The sequence below is a fragment of the Plectropomus leopardus genome, chromosome 18 (genome assembly GCF_008729295.1).
Source record: "Plectropomus leopardus isolate mb chromosome 18, YSFRI_Pleo_2.0, whole genome shotgun sequence".
In the NCBI taxonomy this organism is placed as follows: Eukaryota; Metazoa; Chordata; class Actinopteri; order Perciformes; family Serranidae; genus Plectropomus; species Plectropomus leopardus.
In genome coordinates this window covers 13173352-13198605 of record NC_056480.1, presented here as the reverse complement: position 1 = coordinate 13198605, position 25254 = coordinate 13173352, and the positions used below count along the sequence as shown (strand labels likewise).

General features: G+C 40.0%; 2 protein-coding genes across 2 annotated transcripts; one reads left to right on the top strand and one right to left on the bottom strand.

The window, feature by feature from the left end:
- Positions 1 to 2230: 2230 nt before the first annotated feature.
- Positions 2231 to 9434, top strand: LOC121957681 (sodium-dependent neutral amino acid transporter B(0)AT1-like). Its single transcript, XM_042506416.1, has 12 exons — positions 2231 to 2429; positions 5441 to 5581; positions 5680 to 5817; positions 5906 to 6087; positions 6858 to 6968; positions 7052 to 7164; positions 7260 to 7388; positions 8042 to 8198; positions 8297 to 8501; positions 8607 to 8766; positions 8968 to 9130; positions 9294 to 9434. The coding sequence occupies exons 1-12, from the start codon at positions 2231 to 2233 to the stop codon at positions 9432 to 9434; spliced, it is 1839 nt and encodes a 612-aa protein (XP_042362350.1).
- Positions 9435 to 15650: 6216 nt separating this feature from the next.
- heyl (hes related family bHLH transcription factor with YRPW motif like) lies at positions 15651 to 20545 on the bottom strand. Its single transcript, XM_042506721.1, has 5 exons — positions 20047 to 20545; positions 17850 to 17916; positions 17677 to 17760; positions 17504 to 17585; positions 15651 to 16745 (listed from the first exon to the last, which is right to left on the bottom strand). The coding sequence occupies exons 1-5, from the start codon at positions 20124 to 20126 to the stop codon at positions 16060 to 16062; spliced, it is 999 nt and encodes a 332-aa protein (XP_042362655.1). The 5' UTR covers positions 20127 to 20545; the 3' UTR covers positions 15651 to 16059.
- Between the last annotated feature and the right edge of the window lie 4709 nt (positions 20546 to 25254).

Here is a 25254-nt window from a genome sequence, read left to right as displayed (position 1 = left end):
AATGAAAGCTAAAATAGATCAATGTCTGTAGTGCTAATATATTATGCACCAAATAACTTAATAACTGACAATCAGTAACTTCATTACCTAATAATAATAATAAATAGGCTTTATTAATTTATGTTCTGAGTCAAACTGAACTTTGCCCTTTTGCTCAGTCAATGCACTTGATCAACTGCCTATAATCCTCAAATGATTTACAAAACATATACTCTACCTCTCCAAGTGCTGATGTCTTATATAATGAAAGAAAGATTATCATTAAGTCATTTGTTAAAGCCTGGTACACACTAACTGTAGAAGATTGCAGAAATTATGTTACCTAAACATGTATCAGTGACTCCATCAGTCAATGTCGCTGACATTGGTGGAGCTGAGAGAGTAAATTTGCATGTTGAGGTAGATACTGTTAGTAAATGGGTAAGAATATATAAATAAGTATTGATTACCAACAACACTAAATGTATTGTATTTGGTAGAAATGCTCTCAACTTGTCTACAGGTAGTATATCAGCTGATTGTGTCACTAAAACCAAACTACTGGTGTTAAATCATTTCAAGTCTTGGTCTGACTAGACTGGGTGAATGTTTAATGTAGTGTGAAAGAGCTTTGAGTGGTCAAAAAGACTAGAAAAAGCGCTATACAAGTGCAGCCCATTTAACTTGTCAAATATGGGAGATTGGTTAGTAGCCATACGCTTCAAATTATGATGCTTTAGGTTCCCCACTTAGTCGTTTTTAGCATCATCCTGGGTGAAAGTCCTATGTTTGTTTGATCCTTTCACATCAAAACATTTTTTGAAAAACTCAGATTTGTGTAGAACAGAGCAGTCAAGATTCAAGAGGGAATGAGGTCAAAACAAACTTGTTTTATGAGGTAAAATTATTATTTTTCTAACCATTGACATCCTCAGAAGAAACAGTTCATAATTAGTTGTATGACTGGTTCACTAGTGCATGGTAAATATCTTTTTTTTCTTTCAGCATTTGGTTGTTTGGCCATTGGATGTAGTATCTGCGTTGCGTTCAAGTTCCAATGCCACTGGCGATGCAACAGATGGGTTTCCATTAAAAATGTGTGCAAAACTTAAGCAATATTTTTGAAATGTTGATAAAAACAATTGCAAGATGGCTGATTTTCCATTGAGTAATGTTATGCCTCTTCTCCTCTTGTGATAACATTCCAAGAAGCATGGCAATGATGTTCAAAACATCAGCAGGTTTATTTCTATTGTAGCCACCGCAGTAGCAGTCATTATTTTCAATCGAAGGTGACATACTAGGCATGCTAGCAAGCGATGATGGAAAGGCAAGCCCTTCTACATGGAAGCGGCCACGTATGAGGGATTTCTGAGAAGTGCCTGCTGCATAATGCCCGAGGGAACCAGTTCCTACTGACAAGCGCATAGCCACAGCATCATATGGCCTATAAAAGCAGTGTCTGAGCCTTTGCTTCCTTCTAAGGGCAGAATGTGCATAGTTTTACCATCGTGTTTGATATGTGCTAAATGTGTTAAATGTATTAATCTGGGAACATGCGCAATGCAAGCACAGCACTGAAATAATGACGTTCTCAAGATAGAGTTTGACTTAAGGACCCTCTTCAAGGTGGGGCCTTAAGATTAGATAACAAAGCATGACCCGCCTTATCAGCTTAGCTGATATTGTGTTTTTATTGCTAAATCCCAAATAAATTAGCACAACCTGTGGAAACACAGTAAGGCCTGGACTTTTGGGGACCTCTGGAGTTTTTGGGCCCTGGGACAATTGCCTTATGTTAGAGGGAGTTTGGCAAACCCTCTGTTCAGCAGCTCGCCTCACATAATCTGCCCTAATATTATTGGAGCACCCACTGTGAGATGGGTGCTCCAATAATTTGTTATCTGCCTCATTATCAGCCTCAGGGCCACGCAACAATATGACCATAGGAGGGTGAGTTTCAAATCAGGCGAAAGGTGTCAAACTTCCTGGAGCAGTGGATTTAATCATTCATGTGGTGACTACCGTACCATTGTATTATTTGTTTAATGTTTGATGAAACTGAATGACTGGTAGTTTTGAATAGTGGTATAAAATCAGAAATGCAGAGTATGCACTGGCTAATCTGTGGATTGCGTCAGATAAAGAAAACGTCCATAAACTTGCTTCAGCATTGTAGAGTGCGTACAGTAGAGCCCTAACTTTGAGTCCAAGAACAACAGTGTAACATCTCAGCCTCTGAAGGTGCACCATGAGACTCTTAATTCCTAATCCAGGGCTGGAAGACAGGATACTTTCCTATGACGATCTGGAAAAGATGGAGAAGGAGCAGGCCGAGGACAGACCCCAGTGGGACAACAAAGCTCAGTACATTTTAACCTGTGTGGGCTTCTGTATTGGGATTGGCAACGTGTGGCGATTCCCTTACTTGTGTCAAAGTCATGGAGGAGGTAAGCTCAGATGAAAATAGTAAAGAGACATTTTATGGTTATGGTCTGTCAATTCATGAATGATTGATAAATTATAGAGTAGTTGAGTTACTAAGGACTACTCTATCATTTTGGTTCCCCGGAGGAACTTATTGCAGTGGTGCAGAACTATAATAAAAGGGCCACTGCTGATATATGAACTTTGAATCCTTTTACTTTCACCTGTCACTTGTCCTTTGTGTGCATAAACTCTGGAGCTGCTTCACAGTTTGTTTTCTTTTTCATACCAAAATGATCTGCATGTTACTGCAGTGTTCTCAGTCCTGAAACAGATAATGAACTAATTTCCTTCTATATATTCCCGAGTGTTTTTAGTGTCATCTGTAATATCAAATTGATTGTCTATGGCTCCAGACTCTAGACCTTATGATATCAGAAATTTGAGTTTCATTTCTCTAGCTTTTGGATTTGGGAGAGAGTTGTACTTGTTAACCGATATGTTGCACTGTCTTAGATCAGCGGTTCTCAAACTTTTCTGTGTCAAGAACCCCTAATTTAATACACATTGGCTGGATGACTCCCATTTGATTAAAATTTGCCTCAGCAACCTCCATCCATCCATTTTGTGGTTAGATATGATTAAGGCCAGAACTCTGTAGTAGTCAACTACAGTTGAGGGGTTAATTTTGGAAGAAGTGAACATTATGATCAGAATAGTACCTTTTATGACTGTTATTTTCATTGAGCTCACTTCTTTAGTGAATTAAGAAGTGAAAATAAGTAATTATCTATTCTTGGGGTGCCCTCTGGAACTCCTTGAAGGAGGAACATGTTCTTATCCTAAGTCGTCACATGTTGCCACTTTGCAGTGGACTTCTGCGTCCACATATTACGCTTTAGGTACCCTTCTACAATTGCTCTTTACGTTTCAGAATCGCACCATATGATGTCAACACAAGTTAGGATTAGGGGAAGGAAGCGCATAAAAAAAAAAAACCTGGCGTTTATAAAGGAAGCAAACACCAGACTCCTGCATGAAAGTCCAGGGTTTGTTGGACCCATCCACTTCCCCTTCTGTCTGCCCTATCCTGGCATGTGTCATGCTGATGCAACAGGTTCCATCCAGCCGCTGTCTGCAGGCACATAATAACACCACGACCCGTTCTGTCCTTCTCCCTTTTTCCGTAGAGCAGTGTTTCATGCTGATACAAAATGTGGCTTTTGGTGTTGCAATCATGCATATGAAATATAGCTGCATACTGTGATTTCAAAGGCTGATCAGCTGGCTCCAGCGATTGTTTAACTTGTTGTTCCAGCCCTTATACCACTTTGACATCATGGATGGTGGAAATCTAAAAGATTATGGAGGTTGATATTACTGAGTGTTCGTTAACAATAGATACCAACAACTTGAACTCCAATACACATCCAGAAACATAGCAACAAGGACAGTAAACAAAATCGTCAGGTATGGATTCATTCACTTATCCTAGTAATATAAAACAAAACCGACTGTGGCAATATTTTTAAATATAACATTAAAATAGTGCTGTTGCCTGGATTTCCAGAGCTCTCTAAAAGGGTATATGATATATCTCTGATTTATGTCAGAGAAAAACAATGGCTTAGAAATCTAGATCAAAGGCTGCATGCACAATTGCTGTACTAATAAGCAGCCAGTTTATCAGTCTGAGTCAATCCACCCGACTCGACTCCTGCCACCTGCAGTCAGAAACCACAGCAGAGCAAGACAGGCAGGCAGAAAGGTGATGTCATCACTGGGGTTATAAATGTTAGTTCACATGAGGGACCACGTGAGACTGCTTTACAGCCTGAACAATATATTAATTAATCAACATTTAGTGTCCAACCTTTTTAAAAAATACCTAGGGACCCTCACCATCACATCATATGAGTTACATTAAAAGAAACCACATACAATTGACACAAATGCAACGCTTTCATCTTTAAGTTAAACAAGTTGTGTTTTTCTTTTCATGTAAAAAAGCATCTTGTTGCTGCAACGTTTTTGCCTATATTGGACTATGGTGATCTTTTGTACATCCATGCCCCTACTCAGTGTCTCCATATGGTTGATACAGCTTACCATGCATTGCGACCCGTAGGCTCTTACATTGGTACACCTTTATTATAAGGCAATTTTTGGTCTGCTCCCACACTTATGTGTTTTCATCACGCAGAAAAAAGCCTGACAGCACTCTTTGCGTTCTTAGGATTTCTTTATGGTTTCTGTCCCAAACACTTGGACAGAAATTTGGAATAGGGCTTTTGGGTATTCTGGACCCTCAGCCTGGAATTTGTTGCACAATGACATAAAAACTCAAGGAGCTGGTGCTGTTAAATGTTTTTAGCATATCTGGTTGTATAAATGACTTCGGGAAAGTTCTCGTTCAACTCATAGAAAGTTCTATTTAAATGCTAATTTTAGTGCTTGTGAATTGTCTTTTGTCTCCCATTGTGTCTCTGTCTGCAACTTATTGTTCTCACCGCTGACTATCTTGGCCAGGTCTCCCTTGGAGAAGAGATTCTTACTCTCAATGGGACCTAACTGGTTAAATAAAGGTTAAATAAATAAATAAAATGTGAAAAAACAGCAACCCTTGCAGGCGACATGCTTTTTTGCCATGGCCATGTCTGCTAAGTTGCAGGTAATATCTGGTGAGTGTTTGTGAGCTTATTTACCCTCTTCTTATTAAAACACAGTAGCACGTAGTTCCTGCTTGGTGCATGTCTTCAAACTGTATTGTCCTGCATCATGAGTTGAAAGAAAATAAATGCAAAGTTATCTTGCCTGATGAACCAATATTGTGTTTATCATATAGTATATTTTGAGAGACAAGCCAAGGGCCATTTAAAAAACAAAATGAAAACTTTGGACGTGGCTGATTTAAGCTTTCTTTGGCTACAAAAGTACTTATTTATGCCATATTACCATAGTACTATATTTATGCCTATAATTGTCATGAATGCGACAATATGTATAATTGTACTACTGATCATGCATTTTTCAGGTGCTTTTTTGATTCCCTACCTGATCCTGCTGGTGCTGGAAGGACTGCCTCTCCTGCTGCTGGAGTTTGCTATTGGCCAGCGTCTCAGGAAAGGCAGCGTAGGAGTATGGCGTGCCATCAACCCTTATCTGACTGGTATTGGTAAGTAAAACAAGCTGTGAAACAATTTGTCCAAAAGCAGAGGTAAAACAAACAAATGAACAAACAACAAAATCATTTAATGATTCTGTCCCACTCAGGTATAGCCTCCATGCTGGTGTCCTTATTGATTGGACTGTACTACAACACCTTAATAGCCTGGATCATGTGGTATCTCTTCAATTCCTTTCAAGGCCCGCTGCCTTGGACTCAGTGTCCTCTAAATGAGAATGGCACAGGTATTTGATTATACACACAAAGATGCTCATCCAACGCTCCAACTTTACTCATGATTAAAATGAAGAGGACTATTTCTTTCCCCTTCAGGATATGTACCAGAGTGTCAACAGAGCTCCACTGTGGATTATTATTTTTACCGGGTGACTCTGAATACCACGGCCTCTATAGCTGACTCTGGGGGAATTCACTGGCCCGTAGTGCTCTGCCTGCTAGCTGCCTGGACAGTCATGTGTGTCTGCTACATAAGAGGGATTGGCACTTCAGGCAAGGTTTGTCAAACACAAACAGTATGCTTTCCCAGCTCGTTTTGATTTCCAATTTGTAAAATAGCGCCGCTTTGACAGTGCTTTTAGCGCAAGGTTGTGATGCCAAAAAGCACTTTTTGCGTACAAATGAAATGCTGCTGGATGGCGTCAGATGAAAATGTGCATGGAACCATTCACAGTGTTACTATACACAGGCAGATGGCAGATTGGCACCTGCTGCGTCCGCATGTTAAGCGCATGGGCAGCGTCACTTGAGAAAGAAACTGGACATAATCTATTGCATCTGCAATAAAAATGTCAGGACGGCATCAGATTGAAACACTGCTGTTCGTGATGTCATGTAAGGAGCGCCAGGGGGCCTATAGAGTGGGTAGGAAGAATGGTGGATGGGTACAACAAACCCTGGACTTTCATGTGGGAGTCCAGTGAATTAGATGTTTTTATCTCTACACCTTACCATGTTCCTTCCCTTTATTCTAAGCATCCTTGTCAGCGTGTGTCTTTGCTGACGTTCCAGTGTTGGTTGCCATGTACTTGTGTTGTCTAAACATAACCACATACCATGTCATCCCACTACGTGCATTTGTCATGGTAGCAGCATCCCGGTACATAAACAGCAGATGTAGAATGATACCTTAAACATAATATGTAGATAGAAATGTCCACTACAAAGCAGCAGCAGCAGGTGACTACTTGGGATGAAAATGTGTTGGCTTTCCTGAATCACCACTGCCAACGTTATTTAATGTTTTCTTTTCTTGTCATGACCTCAGGCAGTGTACGTCACAGCCATTCTACCTTACATAGTGCTGGCCATCTTCCTCATCCGAGGACTGACTCTTAAAGGTGCCCTGACTGGAGTAGAGTTCCTCTTCACACCAGACGTATGTTTTAAATTGCTATCATTATAATAAGCAAATTATATACACAATTAATCCAAGTCATACTGTATGCCTTATTCTTGCAGATTAATGAGTTGAAAAACCCAACAACTTGGCTGGATGCAGGCGCCCAGGTCTTTTATGCTTTTAGCTTGGCTTGGGGAGGCCTCATCTCCTTTTCAAGCTACAACCCTGTTCAGTAAGTGACATTTAAAGAAGGCCTGTCACTATGAAGGTAATAGCCATTCTCAGATGTGGTATGTCCTCAATCTTTTGTGTTTTTTCTCTCCAAAGCAACAACTGCAAGCAAGATGCCATGATTCTAACAGCCATAACTGGCCTGACCTCCATCTATGCTGCCACAGTCACCTACACCATCATTGGCTTCAGGGCCACAGAGAAATATGACAATTGTATCAGTGAGTGAGTAGTCGCAGTATGCAGGTTTCAATGTTTTTGGAACAGAGTAGTCCTAAAAGTACGTAACTCTTTAATATGGACTTCAAGACATCACTCATATATGCTCATATGTCAGATGAACGGGCTATCATTCTTCCTGGGAGGGTCCTAACTGTTTTGAATACACAGTTGACAATCATGGCGGGAAATCCCCTTTTTGTAGAATTAAATAACTTATTAAAAAACAAACTTATGAATAATCACTTGAGCAAACCTCAGGGGGAAAATGTATGTTGCGGGTACACTGAGTTTTTAGTTTGGCCCATGTCTCATTTACTAACATGGAGGGGTTTTATGGCCTGTACTGCAGCCGACTTCTAGGGGGTGATCAAGATATTTTGGCTTCACTTTGGTGTAGCTGTCATGTTGTCCATGAGTCCGACAACTAAAGCCTTGTAAGATACATTAAAGGATGCATTTGTGCATGTTATTGAGTCAAATTAGTAAGGGGTTAGTAAGTCCTTTACAATGGACAGGAGGAATGACTACAGCAACCAGTAATTCTTAAAATGTTCTTATGGGCATGTGAGCATTGAGACTTTAAAAACTGTAATTCATTGCTTCATGTAAATTTCAATAATGCTACATTATTAATCAGTGAAATATTTTCCTCCTAGAAACATCAGGATATTATCAAATGCATTTGAACTTCCTGAAGACAGCATAACTTCAAGCAACTACGAGGACGCCTTAATTCATTTCAACAGGTCCTCTCATGACATTGTACTTGGATTGGACATCAAAACTTGTGATATGCATAAACTTCTCAGTGAGGTGATTTTTTTTTTTTTTTATAACTATCTGTCAGATTCCCTAGTTCTTACAGTTTTTTTCTCTTCTCTGCATTGTGACTAATGTTTGTGTTTGTGCAGGGAGTGGAGGGAACAGGTCTGGCCTTTATTGTGTTCACAGAAGCCATCACCAAGATGCCTGGTTCTCCAGTCTGGTCTGTCCTCTTTTTCATCATGCTACTCTGCTTGGGACTCTCAACCCTGTTTGGCAACATTGAGGGGGTGGTGGTCCCACTGAAAGACCTGCATGTATTCCCTAAAAAATGGCCCCATGAAGCACTGACAGGTAACATGGTTTTAAAAATCCACTATTTACACAATGTCTTTGCAACCCCAGATAAACTGACTCTGATTCTTGTTTAAATATTGCCTGTTTTTGTATGTGTTTCAGGATTAACCTGTGCTATCGCCTTCATCATCACGCTCCTGTTTGCGCAGAATTCAGGGTTTTATTGGGTAACTCTCTTCGACAACTTTGCTGGATCTGTCCCACTTCTTTGCATTGGATTTTTTGAGATGATAGCTGTTGTTTACATCTACGGCATAGACAGGTTAGTGCTTATTCAAACTATTTTTAGCGTTTTGCTTTGTTACTTATCTTGATATTTGCTGCAAAATATTCCCACAGCATTGACAGCATCATGCTGTGCCAGTTACTGAGCTAAATTACATGGTGATGGCTGAACTTTTTAAGTCCTGTGTAACATTTTTAAAACTTTTTCAGGACTAATTAAAACCCTCTTGTGAGGCAGGTTCAATGAGGACTTGGAGTTCATGGTTGGACATAAGCCAGGCATCCTCTGGCAGATTTCCTGGAGGTTCATCAGTCCGGTAATTGTTCTGGTTATCTTAGTTTTCTACCTCGTTACACAAGTCCAAGAGGAGCTCACCTACTTAGTCTGGGATCCAAACTCTGTAAGTACACAAGTTCATGATGGTCATCTGTGTACATTTATATTTGGGTGTATGAGTTCTGATTTCAGTGTCAATATAACCTGGATGTACAGAACCATATGTCCACAGAGTTTTGAAAAGCATTGCATACAATGCACTAATCATAATGGTATGTGGTCCACAGGAGGACTTTCCAGCTCTGGCATCAGTACCGTACCCCTCATGGATTAATGCAGTTATCTTTCTGTTGGCGGGAGTCCCCAGTCTGGCAGTACCAGTGTATGCATTATTTAGGTTTGTTTATGTCAGCTGCAAGAAAAAATAAAACCAGTGAAAGAATTGGCTAAATTTCTTGATTTAAAAAATCATACATTTCAGTATAATAAAATAAAATGAGTATTTAATCTGTTGTGTTGCTCTATTAATACAGTTTCTGTTATTTAAATTACTACTGCAAACAGCTGTTTGCCTTTCTATATCTGTGTATATGTTTGTAAGGCACAATTCTAAACTTCTATTGATGTTTATGAAGTTTTATGCAGTTTCATGCCTGCCTATCTTTTGTTAGAGACAAAGGCAAACTGTTCTCCATGTTCTGTACCTGAAGCAAGTCACAGAAACGTGTAAAATAACTTGTTCGTGAGTTTTACCGTTAAACTATTTTTGTCTCATTAAAATTTAACATTATAAACTTAATTTTATATATAAATTGTACCTATAGCTGGTGTATATAGACTTCTAACTTTTAGACCTGAGATGATATGATGCAAAGTCTGTATTTGTCGCTTTGAGTGATTACTGGTATTAATGTAGAGATGAACAACTACATCTGTGCGGAGGAGAGGAGGGGGAGGTGGCAGAGCTTTCAGCCCGATCCGGCGGGGTTGGTTTTTAGTCCGTTCAGACCTGCCACCCTGGCTCTGCCTACTCTTTCTTTCTTTTCTATTACTGCTCTCTGGCCTTTATATTTAAGTCATAATTGCTGGTCAGTGACCCTAGGATCTTCATTGAGTGCTTATCCTTTTCTGGAGCACAAGTCTCTTGTGTTTTAGTTGAATTCACCTAAACCTGTGGAAAACACAGGCTGGTTAACAATTCAAGGGATAACAAGAAACCCTGAGTTCATAGTCACAGGCAGGGAATACAGACATGATTGTTTATTACTGATTTTCTAAGCTGCAGATAAGAAACATAACTAAACCTCATTCTGTCAAAACAGCACAAGGTCAAGGCTTTTTCACCCTTCAGATTAAAATGTGCATGCATCTGCAAAATTAAAAAAATATCAGCATTGAATTAGTGATATAACTGTCATGGTGTCTCTTTATTGACTCCATTTGAATGGTTGACTTTAGGTCAGCATAACACTAAAACATCATCACCACGTTAACCATTAATCTGTGTCTGAGGCACACTCACTCTAAACAAACAGGGAGGTTTAAAATGTTTCCACTCCCTTCAATATGTAGAGATTTCTTCATAAAAAAATCAGCAAAAGCTGTATCTTTGGTTTAAAGCTGCACCTTATGATGATGATAGTTATAATTATTATAATTATTTTGTATTTATAAAGCATCTTTCACAATCATTAATCATTAAGTTTGGACCACAACATCTGCCCTTTCTTTAACGCCTTCACCTGCCCACCAGCAAGTCCCTAAGACATAATGGCAGAAGTAATGAAAAACTATCTGTTAAAAGGTGATAAAACAATTGGCTTACATTTAAATCTACAGTATCATATTTCTCCATCATCTTCTATGCTTAATAAATCTCTTTGTATTTGTTCAAAATACGGATTTAAAACCTTCTCAAACAGTAACAGATATGTCAGTAACAGCATTAAAAACAAACAAACAAACAAACAAACAAACAAACATAGATGTTGATTATGTAGGAAAAAAAGATTGCCTGAGATGGCACAGAACATTTTTCTGAAAAGTAAGGCTCTACTTAATCCAAATAAGGGCTTAAAGACTTTTAAATCTATACTTCAAAATCAAACTTTAAAAATGGAAAATGGCACAATTTCAAATAACGACCCATATTGACACTTCTGTGTGGATTCATACACAAAAATACTGCATCACAACTGGTCTCTTATAAAAAAAAAAAATTGCACTTTGATTCTCACTGCATATTGGTTGAGGGGAAAACATCTTTATTCCTGTAGTTGTACTTTGCTTTCTGAACTCCTGTAGACAGCAGAGGTCACTAAAGTACATGTATCAACTACTGCTGACTAACTGCTAACTGTCCTCAGTTCATTCACTACAACACTATTGCTTTTTTGCTCCCATTTTCACAGGCTTAAGTTAAAGATCTGAGACATTTTTTCCCTGTTACGTATGTGTCTCTCAAATCTTGGTTGTTAAATTGTTAAAATCCATGTTAGTGAGCACCTCCTCTTTTCAAGATAATCCATCCACCTCACAGGTGTGGCACATCAAGAGGCTGATTAAACGCCATCATTACTTCACAGGTGTGCTTTGGGTTGTTCACTATAAAAGGTCACTCTAAAAATGTGCAGTTGGGTCAAATGAGCCTATGAAAAAATAAGAGCACATTTACAAAGCTAAGGCCCCAAAAAGGCACATTTGGAGGGTTTAGGTTACTTTTTATCAACCCAGCAGTTATCTTACAGTTTAAAGCAAAAGTTCACAGCACACACAGCCATGCCATACATAACTATGGAAGATCTGTTTTTCTTATCCACTATGAAATGCAAGACCAGCATTTTCATGTATTTGTTAAAGACTGTTTCTGAGATGCTCCAGTTTAGTGCGTGGAAAAACATTGCTCAGTGTGGTTACAGGGCCAAAACAGAAAGAGAAATGTTTTCAGATGTAGACTCTTGAAAATGTCCATACTTATTCTTCTTTGTGAGTTGTGACTTCATGTATTTTCACAGCAGGTCAGAGCTGCACAGATTTTGTTTTTAACCAGTCACTAAATGATTTAACAACCAGCCATGCGGACAGTTCAGATATACAAAAGTGAGGACTGAAAAACAGCCCTTTGCCCAGCTTGTACTTGCAGACCTTTTTGATTGTGCTTTAAGAATCTTTACTGGTTTCCAAAATGAGAAGATGAGAACACATTTCATTTCAGTGAGTCTGCTTTGCCTCTGCAGGGTCTCCATTAGTAAAGATGATCATCAAGGCACAGTTTAACTATCAGCACAACATGCAACACTTCTATTCTTAGACATCCTCAATACAAGCACATGCTGTGTGTTTTTATACATGCTACCAAGTGAGAGCACACGTGCTGTTTATCTTAACATGAAAATATTTGTTTCTTCAGGAGTACATGCATTTAATTGACAAGACATAATAACTTTACATTCTCCTGATGAAAAACATTGTCAGCAGCTGTGCACCCAGCACCCATCCTGCCTCTTCTTTACCTTTTTACGGCCTGACCAGAGTGTCGAAACCATAAAAGTGATCATATGTACAGTAGTGGATCTAACACTTCGTGCATATTTTCATATTTATTAGGCTATTTTCATGAAATCATATTCATGTATTCATGTGTTCATGACAATAAATATGAGGGAAAGGAGGGTGAGCGTGAGCAAGTATCTCGTGTGACAGTTATGTTTTACTTCTGTGACTGGAAGCCAAATTCCTCTTTATTTTTAATCCTCACCTTGGTAATGATGTAGCCTATTATTTTTCACCGGGTTGTCCTCATTTAGCCTTTATAAGGAGCATTAAACAACGTGGCGAGTACGCACAGAGCAAAGTAGGCCTTATTAAGATTAGAATGATAACAATAATAATATTAATAATAATAATAATTATAGGCTAGTCATGATCATAATATTAATACTTAGTGTTTATAGCACACTTTTAAGATCCACATTACAAAGGGACAGATGAAGACAATAAATAAAGTTTGTAAAAGAAAACACAAATAAAACAATTACCAAATAAAACATTTTGCTGCATAAAAACCAATCCAGTGAGGATGTGCTTTTTGTAGTGTTTTATGTGCTTTTTTCATGTGAACATTGTAGTTTCATCACAACAGACCCACGTCAATAACATCCACCATCGCATCATCACAGAGCCGAGGAAAAGTGCATTCGGATTCTCTAAACGTCTTTTCCTAAGTCCTTGTGATTTCTCCTTCACATCTTTCCTTGACCTCGTGGCGTTTTCTGTGGAGGTTAAGGAAAAGTGGTTAGGAAACGAGATTATTTGAACTTTTCGACCGCAGCCAGTGTTATAACGTCCCACTCAGCATTGACTGCTGAGTCATGTTGGACACTTGGTAAACTTGTCTGGTCCCATCCAATGTTTGTCGTAATATGAAACCGGTTTGAAAATGTTCATACTGGCCCAACCCTTTCCAGCACTACTGCACAAATTAGTTTACTTACATGCCAAAGGAGAAACATCTCTCACTTCCTGATTTTGGACACTTTTTCTTTCACTTCTGCCTCCTCCCTGGATCTTTTCCTCTTTCATCAGTCTACACCGCGCACCCTCGCCTCACATGCACACTCACAAACCGGCGTGCACTTCCCTCCTTCTCTCCTCATCGTTCCCTCCCCTCCTTCCTCTCTTCTCCCTCCAGCCTCCCCTCCCCCGTGGGAAACCCAGTGCAGTGTGACTGTGGTTGTCCTTCCTGGAAGCTGTGGTGGTGACTCTGGCTCCTCCACTCAGAGGCTAGAATAGTGCCAGCCAGCCTGTGTGTGTCTATGTTTGTGTGTTGTCTCTGTGCCTGTGTGCCTGTGTGTGTGCATGCATGCATGCACCCTCCACAAACATTCCACCACCGTACCGTCCGTCCGACCGCCGGCCGGCCTCGCACGAGAGCCACGCCGCCACCGCGGTTCAGTCCTGACGCCAGCCATGAAGACTCACATTACACACACACACACACACACAGAAAAGACATGGGTGCACACAACACCACATAAACAAAACACTTGGCGAGGCACAAACACACACACACTCACACACGGGGCAGCGAGCATATGAGACTGACTTATGCACACACTAGCACACTCGCTCAAATAAACAATATGCACTTTGCGGAACACACACATTTTTGGACCGCAGACCACAGACATTGCATCCTGAAGTAGATCAAAGCGTTTTCCAGCAGTAAACACACACAAGGCTCTTCTCTGCTCTCTCATCCCCGCGGAGCCGTTTTTGGTGAGGCACGGCACAATTATGCTGATCTTCTTGAGAAACAACTTGTTGTGACTGTCATTCATCATCATTTGGGGGGGGTTTCTCGCGCACCCTGTACGTGCTGGCCGACTCTGGGTGATTCACACCATTTCTCTTCCTGTCCTTTTAAACCTTCCTCTCATCTCTCGTCTCCTGCGTCCCTCCCACCCTGTTATTGAACGTCTACGCCAAATCAGTCACCCAACCACAGCCCTTCAGATCTTTTTCTTTGTTTTCCCCTCGCTCCATCCTTCCCTCTCGCCCTCGTCTTTACTGTCTGTCCATTGTTGAGGAGACAGTGGCGCAGACAAACCGGGAGAGAAGATATCCGCTGGCGTACCGCAAGATTGGAGAGAAAGAATGGCAGAGAGACAGCAGAGGAGAGGAAGATACATAGACTGATATGAGGGTAAAGTTAATTACAGGGGACTGCCAATTAGAGGGCAAAGTGATGGGTCTGTTTGCCTCGCCGCGGCATCCCAAAAACATCACCAGCTCCCACCATGTTTATCCTCTGCAGCCACAAGACCACAGCTCCCATCAGCCATCACTGGAGACAGCTTCGGTACAAGGGGGGGTTACGGCTGGAGAACATGCAAGCAGTGTTTGCAGACATGGCTAATGTGGATAAGTGGGTAACATGTAGCTTTCAACCATTCATGTTCTGTTTGCACTGATAGCTGCAAGTATACTGTAGAATCTGACAAGTTAATTTTACCTAAAAAACAACAACTAGGAAACTGACTGCCTTGAAAATAGCATGTAAATATAACAATTAATCTAGATTTATGTGTGGTTAATATCCAATTGTTAATTTAATTAAAATGTATTTAAATTTATTTAATGACAAGTTTAATGAAATCAATATTTCTGAGTTTTAGCAACTTTAGTAAACCAAGTTTACTGTCCTATATGTCTGTATTCTGCTAGAGGAAAACTACTCAGTTATATTTGTATATTCTTAAAGAAGTAAAGAAAACAGAACTTGCAGATCTCCTAACTTCATCATTGCCAAAAACCTCTTTGTGATGATCAAGTGAAGTCAGATTAACTTAGTCAATCTGACTTCACTTGATCATCACAAAGAGGAAGTTGCTAACACTTAGAAAGAAGAAGGTAATTTCACTTGTCATTTTTAAGTTGCAACAACTTTACAAAATCAAGTATATATAACTAAATTTTAAGGAAAATTAACAATTAGGTATAAACATAAATTAAGATTAATAGTTATCGTTACTGTCCTTTTTCGAGGCAAGATTATTTTAAGTAAAATCACCTTGTCAGATTTAACAGTGCACATGTTGCCATAATACAGTCAGAAAAAACACACTGAGAAAAATGGACAAAGGTAAAGGCACTTAGTCTTTATAAAGATTTTTGTCAAACATTCTTCAGACTTGGAAAATGTAATCAAATGTATAAATGTTTTGGAAACAAATATCACAGTTAAAAGATCAGTAAAGACTCAACCACACTCGGTTGAGTGTTTCATATATACGTATGGCTCTGTTGGGCACTGTGTATGTGTGTATTTGTCATGCGAGATCCTGAAATTTATTTTCACATTCCTTCATTGTTGCATTACATATGATTGTTTGGGATTATCTGAAACTTCACCCACAGTCTGATATGGCTTTTAGAGTCCCTCAAAGGCAGAGACAATCATAAAAGATTCAATATTTCTTTAACAGTTTCATATCTGCTACATGGTGCACATGGGAGCTCCATGTCCACTGAGTTCATTTGGAAAACCAGAGCTCAGAAAGCTCCGATTTCAGTCCCCCATCCCTGGGCCGACTTGGCCGGTCCGCTCAAGCCCCTGCGCTGGGCTGTGGGAGACCCCAGAGGTGCGAATGGCCTGAAAGAGACTTGCAGCTGGGCGGAAGATGATGAAATAGAAGAGGAGGAGGAGGTAGAAGGAGAGGAAGAGGAAGGGGTGGGGAGGGGAAGAGGCGAGGCCCTGGTGGCGCTGTGAGGGGACGGCTGGTTTGGTCTGGAAGGGGCTAGGGCCGGGGATGCTGCAAGGGAGGGCAACCTGTGGACGGTGGCCAGGGCTGTGGGTGCAAGCAGCGGAGGTACACCCTGTTGGCAGCCAGCCAGGGGGCCGAGGCGGAGGGAGGCGGGTGGTGGGTAGCTCCCTAGCAGAGCCAGATCCCTTCGCCCACTGGGGAATGGAGGTGAGGAGGAGGCCGGTGAGGTGGGGGAGATCTGAGGAAAGGATGCCCACGGCCAGGGAGGAAAGGGCAGGGTTGAGGCAGGGGGCGACTGCAGGAGCAAGGGGTCTAGCTCACTTGCACAGTGGGAAAGGTGGGAGACCAGGCGGGCTCCAATGGGGTCCGGGGACTCCCCATCAAGGGAGCTGAGGTACCGCACCACCTCTCCAACACACTCCCTAAAGCCCAAGGTTCTGTAGTCAACTGCCAGAGCCCTCGCATCAAAGTAACCTTAGAGAGAGAAAAAGAGCGTTGAGTCATACAGTGAATAAAACTAATGGAATGCAGTTAGCGTGCACGCTGTATGCTTTGTCTCTTGTCCAAAAATGATACTTTCCAGTCATATTCCAACAAGGGCTATCAGCGTTAATGTGTCGATTCAGACAGGATTAAGGTCCGTACAAGTTTCTTTTCTAATTGTGATAATCGCCGACCAACACTCCTTTCTTTAAGAGGCTGTACCGGGCTGGATATTAAACCTACAGCAATGATACTGATATCATATGAAACTAGAAGACATAAAGGATCCAGTGGTACCATGTCATGCACGTTTATTCGGAAGGGGGCTAAATAACATTCAAAATTTAGGCTGAATTTTGGCAATGGAAAACCGGCATGGCCATTTCACAGGGGTGCCTTGACCTCTGACCTCAAGATATCTAAATGAAAAATGGGTTCTGTGAGTACCCATGAGTCTCTCCTTTATAGACATGCCCACTTTATGCTGGTCCCATGCAGTTTTTTGTTGTCATTTGATTCCTACTCAAGACAATCTGGTAAAAAAATTGCTTTACCTTGTCAATATGGACTTCAAAACTGTTTAAAAATGCAAAATAACTGAATTGTAAACATGCAATTAAAAATGCTATTAATGGTGATTAACTAATGAAATTCTGTGATTAATCACAATTTTTAAAATTAATCGCTCAACAGCCCCAATTCCAACAGAAAGTGAAGTGTTTTGCAAATAACAAACTCTAAAGGCTCACCTTTTCCTCCCATGGCATGCAGAAGTTTAAGGTGGTCCACAGTCATCTGCAGGATCTCTGCTTTCTCCAGCTTAGATGAACCCTGCAGGAGCGATGAGCAACATTTTACTCAGTTGTATCAGATTTTACAAAGCTGGTTTCTGTTGTTAAATTGTGGATTCATGAGCAGTCACCTGTTTCTCAAAAGCACTGGGCACCAGCCTCCTGAGCTCTGACAGGCTGTGGTTGATCCGGTCTCTGCGCCTCTTCTCTATGATCTAGACGGCAGGAAGAGCAGAGGGACAGTCAGGGCCAACCAAAACGACAAGACTGAAAAGATTAAGATCCAAGGCTATAATCGGCTCACCCCTCTTCTCTTCTTTCGGGCCAGAATCTGCGAGGCGCTGCCAGGAGACATGGACCCGGTGACTGGGCTGTATCATAGAGAGAGAGAGAGAAAGAGAGAGATGGCACAGAGAGAAACATGTTAACTTTGATTCTTCTGCATATTGTTATTATTACCCTCCTTAATATGACACAGAGGCGGGATGGCACATCAGCTCCCTTCAATCTAATTTGTTTTTTGGGCACAGAACAGCGTAGAAGTGCCCGGGAGAGGAGGGAAGATGAGATTGTTTTTGGTTTAATGCGTTTCTGGACATTAGTCTCAGTGAAATGACATGCTGTTCTCCTTTCCATCTGAGCGAAAGCACTTTTAGAAAGATGATTATATAGCCTCAGGGCGATGCTCTCCCTCGCATGGGGCTCCAGCGTGCAGCATGGGATCTGCTCCTCCTGAGTACAGTCACTCAATATGGATTGTGTTTGTTTGTGAACTCTCATCTTACAAGGAACTGAAAGAGGCTTGACAGCTTAGAGTTCCCTTCAAACTGCCCCACCAAAGACTTGCTGCGTTTCTATTAGATTTTAACATGAGGGCTGCCAATTTAGCTGTGTGTTTTTGTTTAGGTTTATGTTTGATGGGGCTGACTTGAAAAGGCGGCACTATCTTCTGTTTGCACGTCACATGGCAATTTAATTTATCCAAAACCCTCTTTAGTGCTATTGGCTCACTTTGTGTTTCTGATGTAACCAGCAGTACTGTGAATGTGTTTTTATGTATTCTAAATGAACTGTTACAGATACACTCATATGAACACTCCCTTTTATCCACTTGATCATAACTCTACAAGAGGAATTTGACAAATTCACCTAAAAAGCGAAATAGTATAATGATTTGTAAATAGCGTGTATAGTGTTAGGAGTAATTTAAACACTTATCAGACATTTTCCCACAACATTGAAAAAAGTTCTACATAATAACCTGAAGTTAAACAGTTAGATATTATGGGTCACATTTGCATTTAAAGGTTCAAAGGATTTCTTTCTGTCAGATAAAAAGTAGCCTTTTACAGTTTGTAGAACATATTTTCCATCTTATTTCTTAGAACTCCATATATTAAAATATGTAAATAAAAGAAAAAGATTATTTTTCTGCATATATAACCTTGACACCACCAAGCTGAAAGTAATAAGTATTAACATTTATTTTTTCAAAATGTCAGTATTTTTTTGACAGTGATTTAAATCTCAAATGAAGCTAAAATGTTTGTTTGTCATACACCAAAATAAAATATTATTTCATTGTTTTCATTGTGTGCATCAAACGCCACAAAACTTGTCAGTGGCCTTTTTGGTGGGGAGCTGTTCTTCTCTGTTACTTTCATGTTAACAGTTGATTTATTTATATTATATATTTATATTATGTTATGATGTGATGTAAAAGAGTTTATGAACTGGATAAAAAATGGAATATTGCTGCATCACAAAATTTACAATTATTTACAAATGCAAAAATATGTGCTGAATAAATTGTGAAACAAGACTCATAAGACTATTTAAAATGTATTTGATCAGAGAATATCTTCTATATTTAATGCAATTCACATTTGAAAATTCTGTTCGTGATCTCTGTCTCCATATTTCAGACATGACAGGCCTAACAGTTTTTTTTACCAATACTTATTGCAATCATGTCATGCGTGCAACGACGATTACCAACCTCTGCATTTGCTCACGTGGACATGTAAAAGGAGCAAACATGAAACTGTTTTATTTAGAGGAGAAATGCAATGAATGTTGGTGAATAAGATTTTCTGCCAAATAAAGTTAAATTTTAAACTGTCAGCTCAGGTTTGTTGAAGGGTTGTCAAATTACTTTAATAAATTTGTCCAAAAAAAACCAAACACTGAAGCTGAATGCAGAAAATTTTAAAAGTAGGAATCACTGTTTTTTCTGTCTTGCTTTGTAATCTCTCTGCAAGACAAATCATTGTCTGAGACTTGAAAAATAAAACCTTTACTGCAGTCTTTCAACTTGGTAGCAATTTCATGCATGCCAGCAGTTTTAAGAGTCACACTGCTTGTAAAACCCACAGTTTACTGCCAAGTATGTTTAGAACAAATTTCTTTTGAGCTACTAATTTCAGTTACACGTACTTTCCTTTAAAGTGTGATTGGAGGTCATGTGCAACAACCTCAGGTGTGGTTTTGCGGATGCTCACCAATAGCTGTCTTCTTGTCCCACGTCAATAAACTCATCTGTGTCCGAGTCTGGGGAGCTGTAGTCGTGAGGTCTCTTCATGTCTGTGTCCCTTCCTCAGTGACTGGATCGATGACAGACTGATGGATTTGGGCGATCCTGTCGGCTCTCTGCTGCGTGGAGACAACACGCTGAAGACCGTGTCCCCGTGTGGATGAAGCGCTCACCCTGTGTGCCCCTCACTCTCTGTTTCTCTTGCGCTGTTACTTATAAAAGCCTTGTTGTCCTTAGTTACTTCTTGTCACTTGTGTTTTTTGTTGTTGTTTCTTCATGTGTCTCCTGTCCTCTTGTCTGTGAGTCAGCGGTGCCGCTTGATCGACCCCCCAGGGCCCATGACAACTAAGAAAATTCACAAGCTGCTTTAGTCTTGTACTCTATCACTGCCATCCAATCACAGTCTCTCTCTCTCCCTCTCTCTCTGTTATTTCTCTCTTGGCTCCCTCTCCCTGTCACAGTCACCCAATGACAAAATAGGAGTTTGGCAGTTAAGGCAGGGTTGCCAGTTTTGGCTCCCCCGCCTCTTCTCCCTGTCCCTCCTCCCTCCCTTTAATCTGGCCTTCCTCAGCTTGTCACCCTGCCTCCCCACCCCTCCGAGCCCCATCTTTCCACCCCTTTGCTCAGTCATCCTCAGTCAATTAGCCTCCAATCTCCTGCTCTCCTTCCTTCCTTCTTTCTATCCTCCTTTCTTTCTATTTGTGCTTCTTTAATTACACCGCTCTGCAGAACAATGGCAGCGGGAGGGAGGGAAGGAGAGAGGTGAGGAGTGTGGGAATGATGGACTGTGAAAGCGCTCCATCATCCACAGGGGAGTGTGTGACAGTGCATGAAGCTTGACTCTCACACAATCGCACAGGTGACTTGGGAGAATGGAGTTACTGAACTACTTTTTGGGAACGAGTGTGAGAGACAAACAGCAGTGATGGATAGAAAGATGGTTAACCCATGACCTCTACACAGCTGTCAGTGATCAGTAAAGAACCAAATACTCTATACAGTATATAATATTGCTTTAACCATTTGAAACGTGAGCAAATTGGCTTGATTTATTTAAATGTTTTTTTTAAATAAATCAAGCCAATTACAAGTAGTTAGAAGAAGTTACAAGTTAAAAGAAAATCACCAAAAATTCAGCAGAAAAGACAATAAAAATGTAAAAACTAAACTAAAGTAAATCTTCTAATCATTCTCTCTCTCTCTCTCTCTCTCATTTTTTAAAACTACAATTTGGTCTTTTTTGCTCCTAATTTCTTGTAATTTGCAGAAAATTCCAAATCAGTGATGTTTTAACACTTTGTGATCACATTAATATTGTTACATTTTTTCACTCAATTGAAGTGTCAGTGTATAGTTTGTATTGGCCTTTGCTTTTAAATACACAGCCTACTAACTAGTTATAACAGAGTGGCAGAAGCTAGACATTTTAATCATATAATTCATGACTTTTAACGTTTACTAACTATTTAAACAGTTTATTCATTACTCTTTGGGTCATCATTTAAAGTGTAACTTTATTACTTTAAGCTAATGGTAACTGTTGACCTTTTTGTGGTTACTTTTAACCAAGTATACAAATGTTTAGCATTAGCCATCACTTTTAGCCTAAGTATTGCAGCTTTTCATCGTTTACATGTTCACTATTCTGTATATGCAGTCATTGTTGATCAGTAGTTTGTTTTAAACCCTTTAAAACACCAAAGTCACACATTAACACAAACAAACCAACTGATCGAGCCAGCGATAGACCCACAGCTCCAGTGTTCAGTGAGGTAAAATTACTGTTTGTCAAGTCTGGTTTTGAAGAGAGAATATGTTTAACCCTTTGGTTTTCAATAGTAAGATTTTAGTGAAAACATGTTTATGAAGTATTGACTGGATTAATGAGACTTAACGAGATTATAACCTACTGCAAAAGATGTGTAAGAGTTTGTAAATGGTTATTTTGATATAGTTTTGCTGTTTTTAAGCGGGAGCCCTATGATTTCGATTCATCGAGGATTTTCTGTTTTTGAATTCCAAGATCCTTGTTTTCTACATAAATTCTGCATAACACAGGGCGAGTGGTCTGACTGATATACAAACAATCATTTGGTGGGTGAAGTACTCCTGTAACCTGGCTAACTATTTCAGCTCTGCACAAGAACGCCTAAGTCACAAAATTTTGCCATGATGATTAAAAAATTGTGCAAATGCTGAGCTGGATTTACAAAACAACTTTTGACACAGATTTAGCAGGGAGTTTTTTTTTCCCCCACAAAACCATGACATTAAAAAGTTCTGCTAATTAACATTAACCTTTTACCCAGCCTCTTCCAAACTTGTGTGTCAGTGTGTGCAGAGATGAGGGCAGATAAAGGGGTCAAGAGAGGAATCAGCCCAGTGAGTGTCTGAACATCTGGGCTCTTCACTGGACAAGATAGCGCTCCCTGTGCACTCACACACACATATCACACAGACACACTTACAGACACAGTTGCTTGTAACCCTGAGCGCTTGGTTCCGCTGCCACCGTGGGAAGATTGCTGGTACAGATTGCCATGGAAACACGAGGCCCGGGCGCCCGTTGTTAGGAGTGATGCCTGACTTACCCAGCGGTGTGTGCATATGTGTGTATGAAAGACGGAGAGAGGCCAAGTGGCATGCCCCCTTCCACACAATGCCCAGCTGAGTGTGTCTCTTCCTGCCTGGCAGACTGGAAGGGTGTGTTAGTTTAAACATACTACAATGTGGGACAGCAAGATCTTTGTGCATGTTTTTTGAACAAGTTCAGTCTTTTTATGTACTTACTGTGGTCCTGCTAGTTGCGAGAAGCTCTTAAAATATCAGGTATTTATTTTTTAATGTATCTTATTCCAGATGTTTCTTTTTCTTGATGTGCTTTTCAACAACTTTGTTTTTCTGTTTATTTCTTTTGCAGTACATGTAACTGAGCCCTGCCCGTCTGCATTTTATCATTACATATACGTGTAAAGTAATAAAATAACTTAAAACATGTGTATGTGCGTGTGTTTGAAATATCCAAGTGTCAGTAATCAGTGTGACCATCACCAGGGGGCTTAAAGTGCGGTGAGTATGAGTCAGGACTCACAGAAAAGAGAAATCCTCTCTCTCTCCCTCCCTCCAAACAACACCCCTCCTCCACATATCCTTTCATTACCAATCATTCCTTAATTCAGATCTGGATCTCATTTCGGCATCAGGGAAGAAAGAGTCTGAAAGAAAAGAGACATCTATGAAGTCAGGCTTCAGACTCCTCTCTGTTGTTATTTTTATCACCCACCCACCCTTCCCTTCAAAGAATAACTTTCTTCTCTGAATCACCAGTTTTTCATGTTTCTTTGTTGTTGTTTTTTAAAAATCACTCTGGTTTCACTCATCGTTGGCCCAGGATGATGAGGCAAGATGCATAAAACAACAGGCACGAAGTGGAAAGTAATTAAGAAGATGAATGAATAAATAAATAAATAAGTTAATTATGAAAATAGTTTCATGGTGGGGGTGTGTGAGGTTTGTGACGGAGAGAAACATAAGAGGCAGAGAGCTGGCACTGAATGGTGGGATGGAATTCTGGGAGATTTCTGGCGATCTTGGTCGGCCACTTCAAGTCCTCTCCCTCCCATCCCTCCAAACCACAACAAGGGGACGTCCCTTATTGAAATTAACAAGCTCATACTTTTACAATTTGCACACACACGCACACATGCGCAACTCGAATGCAAACGTGTGAACGCTCAGGGACATACGCACAAGTGATTCATACAAACGCACGCACACACGCAACTGCTTCACACGAATGTGGACAGTGCATACCCACAATTTATAAGGCACAAACACTCAGCGGCAATTATTGCTTCTGATGCATGACTATTGCTATTGTTTGAGAGTCTGTGAGATGGAACCAGCTCAGCAAGATATTTTGTTTGTGACTTTTCTCCCTGCATTCATGTCAAACTGAATAACTGGTCAGATATGTCTCACTGTGTGGTTGACTTTGATTATTTGTACTCTGTTTTTCAGAGACAGAAAACCAACTTTTAGCAACATTTTTTCCCTAAAATGTAGTTACTCCAGTATAAAGGACACTCGACGGTATTTAACAGTGAAAAGAGGAAAATAAGTAAAATGATGAAACATGAAAAAGATACAATGAAACAGGCTTTTTAGTGCATTTTATTTCCCACATTAATGCACAATTACAAACAGTAGCTGTGTCAGTACATCATGTAGAGACAAGCTTGTTGACAGCACTGACATTGGGCACACAGTATCTCATTTATGTCTGTAGCCATAAAACATCTTTTGAAATACATTTTTAAAACTTTTTTTATCTCTTACATTATTCTCCTGTATTTATGTTGAAATCACAAGATAATGATGCAGGAGGAAAAACTTTTTTTTAAAAAATACAAATTGCAAATTGAAGGTTCTGGCATTGTCTCTCATTTATGTTTGTAGACGATAAAACATTTTTTTAAAGACATTTTATAAACCTTTTAAAAATAGTCTCCTATTTTATACCTATATTCTCCTTTGTGTTGAAATCACAGGTGCAATAATTATGATGCAAGAAGAAATACAAAAAATTCAAAAATTCCAGAAGGAACAAAGCCAAGATAGTGAGCCACTGATTTTATTTCTTATTTTTTTAAAACAAATCTTGCTTGTCTTTTATATAAAAAGACATTAAAATTATGTTAATCACAGTTTTGTTGTATTTGGTAATTGCAATGTACTTTATAACCATGGTTTTAATTCTTACCAGCTGGTTGAAAGTTGAAAGTGCTGATATTAGACACATCTCCTTTATGTCTATGGAACATTTTTAAACTAATGGGTTTTTTTTTAAATCTCCTACATTATTCTCCTGTATTTCTGTTGAAACCACAAGTGTGTTAATTATGGAGCAAGAGGAATTACAAAGATATTTAAATTCATGACAAGAGAATGTTTGTTTACTGTCTAGAACCCTGACCGAGTATATATGAAAGGCCAATTGTGGTCAAAGGAGCCCTGCATGGTGCCTTGCTGTATGCAAGTGCTGTTGACATACCCCACACACACACACACTCACAAAAAAAATCGGTAGATTTCTTATTGGTATGAGGCCTCCCGAGTAGTCCGCCTGTGGCTGTGTGTTCAGTCACTGGGGCCACACACACACACACACACACAC